The 7,969-nt window shown below is 47.9% G+C and overlaps 1 protein-coding gene across 3 annotated transcripts in view; it reads right to left on the bottom strand.

Annotated features, from left to right (window-relative positions):
* CYFIP2 (cytoplasmic FMR1 interacting protein 2) overlaps nucleotides 1-7,567 on the bottom strand; it is a 44,924-nt gene extending 37,357 nt beyond the window's left edge. The window contains exons 1-7 of one of the 3 annotated variants that reach the window (XM_003210363.4): nucleotides 7,454-7,567; nucleotides 6,651-6,791; nucleotides 4,335-4,424; nucleotides 4,180-4,257; nucleotides 1,822-1,923; nucleotides 1,044-1,225; nucleotides 634-730 (exon numbers count right to left, since the gene is read on the bottom strand). In XM_003210363.4, the coding sequence (XP_003210411.1) occupies nucleotides 634-730; nucleotides 1,044-1,225; nucleotides 1,822-1,923; nucleotides 4,180-4,257; nucleotides 4,335-4,424; nucleotides 6,651-6,767 (666 nt within the window). In that variant the 5' untranslated portion in view covers nucleotides 6,768-6,791; nucleotides 7,454-7,567. Of the gene's footprint in view, nucleotides 1-633; nucleotides 731-1,043; nucleotides 1,226-1,821; nucleotides 1,924-4,179; nucleotides 4,258-4,334; nucleotides 4,425-6,650; nucleotides 6,792-7,018; nucleotides 7,093-7,453 lie in introns of those variants that run through there. The other 2 variants (XM_010719024.3, XM_031555709.1) reach the window with 2 other exon arrangements.
* Between the last annotated feature and the right edge of the window lie 402 nt (nucleotides 7,568-7,969).

The following is a 7,969-nucleotide window of genomic DNA, read 5'->3' on the forward strand; positions in this document are numbered from 1 at the left end:
GGAGGAAGAGCAGGAATGTTTCCAGAGGTGGAAGCATACTTGAAATATTAAGAAGATAATGAGGTTTCCTAAAACCCTGTCTGCACTTTTCTTGAGTTACAGATAGAAGATTGACCTCATGGTACCACCTATAAAGAAACACGTTCTGTAGGAGAGCTCTCCTCTTCAGATTGATGACAGCAGCCAAGCATCAGACAGTGATATGAAAAAAAGAGTCTGCACAGAAGCACACCTTCTGACTGTTTCCTGTCTCTGTGCAATATTTTATCTAATTAGCAGAATCTGAGAGCCTGTGGAGTGTGGAGGTCCCTTGTGTCTGATCTGCAGTCCCTATGCAGCTGCAGAGAGACTGGATGGATTTCTGGAGAAAAATAGGAGCAAGGTTTATGGTAGAAAGCCTCCTGAGAGCTCTTCTTATACCTTTTAGAGCTTTATCCTTGTCTTGACATAAAAAGACCTCCAAAGCTACCCAGGATAACCCAATGGAGAGAATTATTACTAGACTTACGCAGCCTGAGCCAGTCACCAAGAATCATCAGAAATGACCCAACAAAGAAGGCAGATATTGATGCAGTCCAGCCTGAAGCACCTGAAGCATGGAAGGATCAATTGGTTCAGAGGAACGGGACTTGCCTGTGTGATGCGGTTGTGATTTGCCAGGAACATAGAGAGGTTCTGGGACTCCTGGATGGACTGGGGGTCCGCCATCTTCCGCAGAAACTGGGCAGCTCTGAATGGGAGAAATCCACCATCACCACCTGTTGCCCAGTGCCAGGCTTTCACCACCCATCCTCCTCACTTCACTTGCAGCTGCAGAGCAGCAGCTTCACAGCTCACCTTGAGCAGAGCTTTTCCCTTTCCTCATTTTACCAACAGGGAAGTGAAACACACAGGAGCTTGGTCTTTTTCTCACAAAGATGCCACAACAGCACAGATAACCGCCCTCCAGCCTCCCTATATCTGCCTGATCCCACTGTGAGAAATGCCCACTGCCAGACCAGGCACAGGCTCAAGCCCTGCTCTGCCTGCTTCTTGCCCCTCACCTTTTGTAGGCTGAGTGGTCATTTTTGACACTGCACTTCATGTTCTTCAGCTCATCCAGGACAGCAAACATGTTGATGAACTTGCCCAGGGTGAGGAGGTAGGCCTCAGAGACAAAGTCCTTCCTCCGCTCAGCGTGGCACAGGCGCTTCACCTCGCTGCAGAACCGCTCGATAGCCTTGCGCTGGAAGGCAGTGGGACAGGGTCAGCACATGCAAACCACCACCCCTACAGCCACCATCCCCTTCCTTCTCCTGGTGGGATGGCAGCTCCAGGGTCTCGCTCTGTTGTCACCATGAAATGATGCAGCATTACAGACCCCTATAATAAATGTCCTCCATGCTGGAGGGGAGGAGAGCCTTGAATCCTCTGCCCAGCCTGTCCAGAGAGAAGCGTGATCAGTCAAATCATGCTTTAGCTCTTTAGGTGGAGCATTAAGATCTCATGGGACACAAAACCCAAAGGCAGTAGTGAAACCCAGTTGCAAATGCAAGCAGTGACATGGGGTGCTCCCTTCGCCCACAGCAGCTCTGTTTGCTTTGTGGTCACTGCTCTGCTGGGATCTGAGTGCGTTATTTTCTCAAGTGTCTCAAATGTAGCAACTGTTAGCTTTGGTGTTTGACACTGGCCAGGTACAGTGGCCAGAATGAATACACCAGCTGCACCTTCAGCTCTTTTTGTCTTTGCTTCAGATGGAAGAACAGCAGAGTGATCTATGCTGGCCCTGCTAAAGAACCCCAAACCAAAGACATTATTTTTGTCAATTCTCTGACTGCTTACCTGAAAATACATGAATTTCATAAGCTTGGTGACTTCTGGCTCCAGAACTTCTACTGTCTTCTCATAAATCTCCACTCGGTTTGGCTGTTCATTACATTTCACCTGCAAAGACAAATGATGATTGTCAGCATTAGTACTTCTAACACAGCTGTCTTGCTACAGCCACTGTCTTCTGCTTGTTTCACACTGAGCACTGTCCCCATTTGAGGACAATGGAGTGACTCAAGAGGGAGATTTTTTTCAAGGCAAAAGGTGATGTCAGAAGGGGCTATTTCTCCAATATGAAATTCTCTCCATGTGTTATAGACAGGCACAATCCTGACTCCAAGAAACAAAATCTTCTAATGCACTTCTCAGTAGAATACATAAAATACAGAGTCTGGATTACCCACATGATGTGGGAATGTTTTATCATGAATTTATTGAAGATTTTGTGTTGCAAAGTCCCTTGTACACACAAAGCACCATGCCGCGGCTCTGCTCTAATTCTGCTGGGATAATTTTTATTCTCTTGCAGAACCATTAAAAATCCCTGGGCTTGGATGTGGCTAGCAGCAATGAAGTGAGTCACCTTTATCAGTCCTAGGAAGCCACATTTAAGGAAAGACGTATCCAGTTGTCACCCACCTCATTTTTAAATGATGACTTGGAGTCATCACCAAACTTTCGGGAAAATCCCCAGCTGCCCAACAAAATGCATTCCGCTGCTGTTATTCTTTGTCAGGGAATGGATGCCAAGGGCCTTCCTACGGTGTATTTTGTTTAAAGTTGTTGCTGACAAAAGGTTGTGATGGGGCTCAAAGCTCTGGTACAAATTTAGCAGCCCAGCAGTTGATCTACAGTGTGTGAGGGGGACAAATCAGCAAGCTTTACATGTGGGCAGCTGCCAGAGTCACTACAAAACAGCCCTTAGCCTCTGTTCAGCAAAGAAGGACTGGGGAGAGCAGCGATACCACAAGTTTCATGCCCCTTCAGGTGGCATGAAAATCACAGGAGCAATAGGGATGAGAGGACACTAAAACTCCAAAACAGAAGATGATCCGTAGTACTCAAACCCTGCCCAAGTTCACAACCCACATCTTGTCTTGCCAACAGCTCAGCCATGGCCTGCCTTCTGCTAGCATGAACAGCAAAGGCAAGAGCAGCACAGCAGCAAATATAAATGGGAGATAAACAAAAAACTAATCAGCATCAGCAGTCTCCCCATGGCTGGGTCTCATCAGCAGAATATAACCAGCGGGAACTGAGATTTGACCTTTCCTGGGGAATTGCTAACACAGGCAATACCAGCCATGCAGAAATATTTTTTCCAAGCTCCACGGAAGCCCTGCAAACCCTTTTATCAGTAGGGTTAATGCAAGTGTGCTACATCTGCCTGCAGTGTTGTCAGCCTGCATTTTTGAAGTGATGAAGTGAGCTCTCACGTGGCAGAAGACAAGCTTTGTGTTGGAGTCTGAATCACAGCTCAGTGGGCAATGTGGGCAACCTTACTCATGCTTGTAGGTGTTTGAAGGATGGAACCACCAAAATTCAGGTTGGAGAAGGACTGAAAAACATTTGAAACAGAACTTGCAGTAGAAGGGGAGAATGATTAAGCCTGGGATGTTCAGGTACATCAGCAGCAAAATAGGACATTTGGTTGTGACCTGACAAGGAAGCAGATATTCACTCCAGAAATGCTTCTGATATAGCAAAGAGCTCCTTCATGCACCCTAACACAACATCAATCCTTCTGGGGTTCCCCTTGGAGCAGAAAGGGCCCCCACATCCAGGCGCCAGTTGGGGACGTAGAAACCTGTCCCAGCTGCCCAATGCTTTGTGCAAGGCAGGGACAGCCCAGGTCTGCCATGTCTCAAGAGCACCTGCTGCTCTCATGTGATGCTGGCCATATTGCTTCTTCATGCAATCACAGAATCATTAAGGTTTCAAAAACCACTACGATCGTCTAGTCCAACTGTCAGTGCATCACCACCATGCACACTAAGCATGTCCCATATCTCCATGGTTCTTGAACACCTCCAGGGACAGTGACTCCACTACCTCCCTGCCTTTGCCTCCTGAAACTAGAAAATATATATATAGCTGAGAGGTACTGTTAAGAGATGTCAGGGATGGAGCTGCTGCATCTTCTATACATGAAGGTGCAGAGCAGAGTCCTTTGCTAGGGCAGCAAAAGGGATGTGCTTCTTCTGGAGTGGCTACCTGCTGCAGGGATTAGTGGTTGAGACTTTGATGGGGAGAGGAAGGCAATTTGAAGAGTCTATGGTTTCTGTTTTCAACCATTCTACCCCCTTCAGTCTTTGCTTTTTTTCTGCCTCCACCCCAAACTGACCACACTGAAGACAAAACCACATGTACCTGGGGAATGGCTCTTGAGCAGCTCCTCCACGTGTACAGCATCACAGCATACTCATGGCCTTCTTCCAGCATTTCATTCTGAAACACAGAGAGGTGTTGCTGGGGCATGGCACCCGCTGTGGTGTGGCATTGCTGGGCAGTGCCTGGGAACTCACCATGCTGGAGTGCACTGTTGCCTGCTCGATGTATCTGGCGATTCCTGTCACAAAGGCATTTCTGTCTTCAAAGTTTGTGTCAAAATTAGCCTATGGGTGAAATGGAGATGAGGATTAAAATATGCACAAGCTAGATGTTTGCTCACCTGATGCCATGTGCTGTCAAGTTGTTTTAGAAGTACAGGCAAGAAAACTCCCAGCAGGCACAGGGAGAAGCAGGAGGGCTCTTGGGACATAGGGGTCAACCCATAATGAATTGGAGGTGCTGGAAATCACTGCATCTCTAGGGATAAAGTAGATTCACATATACAGTTTGCAGTGTATCTGAATTCCACGTGTTCATTAGAAGAAACCCTGCAGATGATGGATGTGAAGATGTGGCCACTGAGACTGACAAAGCCTTCTAAAATCAAGCCAAGCCAGTGGTGATCAGTTATACAGAACTGCAGCCACACCAGTAGCAAGTGAAATACTTCAGTCTTCTAACTCAGAGAAAGATGCAACCTCATTAATTTCCATTTGTGCCCTGGATGCTAGGGGAAGACCACATCCTGTCAGCAGGAATTGCAAAGGATAAACATAGAAAGAGCAGGGAAAGAGATATCATAACATAAACAAAACATAACATGAAACATAAACGTGAAAGTCAGCACTCAGCGCTTAGTGCTAGTGCTGCTCTTGCAAGCTGATGCTTTGGGAGAAACAGTTGTTGTGAAACCTGAGCTACTGCCTTGCATGCAGTAGCAATGTGGCAGTAAGAAAGTGCAAAGCGAGGCAGGAGGTGAAAGCACAGCTCCTCCGCCTCATTCACATGCTTTGGGCTTGGGCAATTTCCTCTGTGAAGGCACACTGATGCTATCTCCTGCAAGGCAGAGCACATACAAGTCCTAAGTGCACAGAGCGATGTCATCAGCAGTGCAATGACTGTGTTCACCTCAATAACTGACTTCCTGAGCAGCTGAGCCGGGAGCACAGAGCTGTGGCCATAGAGCTGCTTTTCTTCATGCCTCTATGACCCTAATCTGATTAACATAACAGCAAACCTGAGGCTGCAAATGCATTTTTGAGTAGCAGGGAGAGTGCTAACCCCAAAGCAGGCGTGATGAGGAACCAGGCTTGGCCAATACCTCCAGATCCAGTTTTGTCATGGTCTCAGTAAGATTTACAGGCCCAGCTGAGAGCACACGCTTGTGGTCATGAAGCACAAGTGAAGCTGTGCCATTGGGCAGAACACTGAGCCTCCCATGAGCCACAGGCCAGCAAAGAGTAAAAATTACTTTGTGAAGATAGATGTTAAAATGTTACTAAGATTTTCCAGGGAGAGCTGAAACTTGAACAGCCCAGAAATGCCTTTGGGTCTGATAACCCAAAGTGATACCAATGCTACTGAACAAGCCCACAGTCTGACCTGCTGAAAGAGGTACTGTAACTCCAGCACCCTGCACAGGCAGCACAGCAATCACCGTATGGTTGCATTTATGCATGACCACAGTAAGGCGTGCAGGCAGGAATGGTAGGATGAAGAAAGTAACCCTGTGTTATATTTAATCCTGGGAGTGTGCTATAGGACAGGGTGTGGTAGCCAAGCAGTCGTGGCATCCCGCTGTGGGTCCAAAAGCAGCGCTTTGAGCCTTCTCTTGGGCCCATGCCAGGCTTGGGCAGAGCAGCTGCAGATGAATCTGTGGTCACTTGAGGCAGAGCAGTGGTTATCACAGAATCATCGACTCGTTTGACATGGAAGGGACCCTTAAAGGCCACCTGGTTCAACTCCTCTGCAATGAACAGGGACACCCACAGCTCCATCAGGTGCTCAGAGCCCCTTCACCCTGACTGTGGGTATCTCCAGGGAGGGGGAACCCCCACCTCTCTGGGCAACCTATGCCAGTGCCTCACCACCCCACTGCCTGCCCTCCCCCAACCCGCAGCTCCAGCTGTGCGCACAGTACGGGACAGACAAATTCAAGCTGAACTCTGATTCTGACCTACTTAAACACATGCACTTAGCATTTAAAGGAAGCACAGAAATACACACATAACAAAACACTGCTGAGAACCTCCTGTTGTTATCACAAATCTCATCTCTGGCTTCTTATCCATTCATACACTCTGGTCCTCATTTTTAACTTCCCTATGTCTTGCTCAGTGTTAAAGAACCCTTTTCCCAATCTCTGACAGCAGAGCTGTGGCTCGATCTGTTCTGAACATTTCCTCTAACACGCTGACTGGGAGCACTTTCTGCTCCTTCTCCCAGCACCACGTGCCCCTATGCTGAGCAGAACAGCCCCTGTGCCCTGTGGGTCTGGAAGCTGTGGGTACCTGGTACATGATGGAGGAAGGAGGCGGCTCGATGCATGGCTGTTGGTCCGGCAGTGGCAGCTCCTCCAGCAGGTCCACATTGGACAGGGCATCCTCCAGCGTGACGTGGGTCGTCATGATGCCAGCTGTTCAGTTTCCACACTAGATCCAAAGGAAAAGACAGAATGATAAACAGCAGCCGGAAAACTGAGTGGGAAAGCACCAAAGGACTAAACTGGACCTAGGCCTGCCTTGCACTGCAGGGGACACAATCACAGTTTATCTTGTTTCCTTTTCTTGTGTATTTAACCTATATCTCTGTGTCATCTCCCTTTCCACAATTCAGTAACAGAGCAGGAATGCAGAATCAGAGGAACACAGCCACCCACCCAACTCCTTCTGTGCTCAGCTCTGTGCAGAACAGCTGGGTGCTGCGGTGCAGCCCGAGCAGCTTGAAGTGAAAGCGTGAGATGCAAAGCGGTGCTTTCAAAAATATCTCTCGAAGCAGTGCAGTGACAAAAGCATGAGCAGTGCTGACACTCACATGGTGCCCTCCTTACATGAGGAGGCATTGGAAACTGTAAACAACAAAGCACATTTTTGCAGGTGAACTGGAAAGGCTCAGGTTCTGGACAGCTTAGATGGTGAAAAAAAAGAGGTGGTTGTTAAAAAAAAGTATTTATTTGCTTTTACTGTGCAGTGCGTCCCCTGGTCAGGCCCTGCTTGCCCTGGAGCTGCCACCAGCTGTGTCCTGAGGTAGTGCCAGCTGCACATGACACAAAAACCAAAGGGAAATGTTTCTGAAAGAGCTCACTGCTGCTTACCTCTGTGCTCAGCCAAGCCAGCAGGAAACACAGGACAAACCTCTACGTCCCCGATCTCCTTTGCTCTTCACCTTTGCAGTGAATGCCTCACCATGGACGGACCCTGCTGTCCTCCATGCTGAGCACTTGTATAACCACAGCCACTGGGCTCCCCTGGTTAATGCCTAATCCCTGTGCAATGGCTGTGCTGACCTGGAGTGTGTCTCCTAGAAAACACTCAGTTGCACTTAAACATTTGAAAGGAGAGAAATAGCTTTAAATATTGACATGTCGCTCGATTAGCAGATCACTCCCCTTTCAAAAACTGTGTTGTTTTTTGTTTTTTTTTCCCAGTTGGACCCAATTAGTTTCAAATTGAATTTATCACTTTAATCTGTAAGACAGCAGAGCTCTGTTGGCAAAGTTTTCATGAGGATAGTCCCGGATTTCAATAGGAACACCCTGCAACCTTTGAATTAGCTCAGGCAAGTGGGCTGAGCTCTTCAATGCCTTGTTACAGAGCACATCTCCCAATCC

Source organism: Meleagris gallopavo, chromosome 15 (genome assembly GCF_000146605.3).
Source record: "Meleagris gallopavo isolate NT-WF06-2002-E0010 breed Aviagen turkey brand Nicholas breeding stock chromosome 15, Turkey_5.1, whole genome shotgun sequence".
NCBI classification, from domain to species: Eukaryota; Metazoa; Chordata; class Aves; order Galliformes; family Phasianidae; genus Meleagris; species Meleagris gallopavo.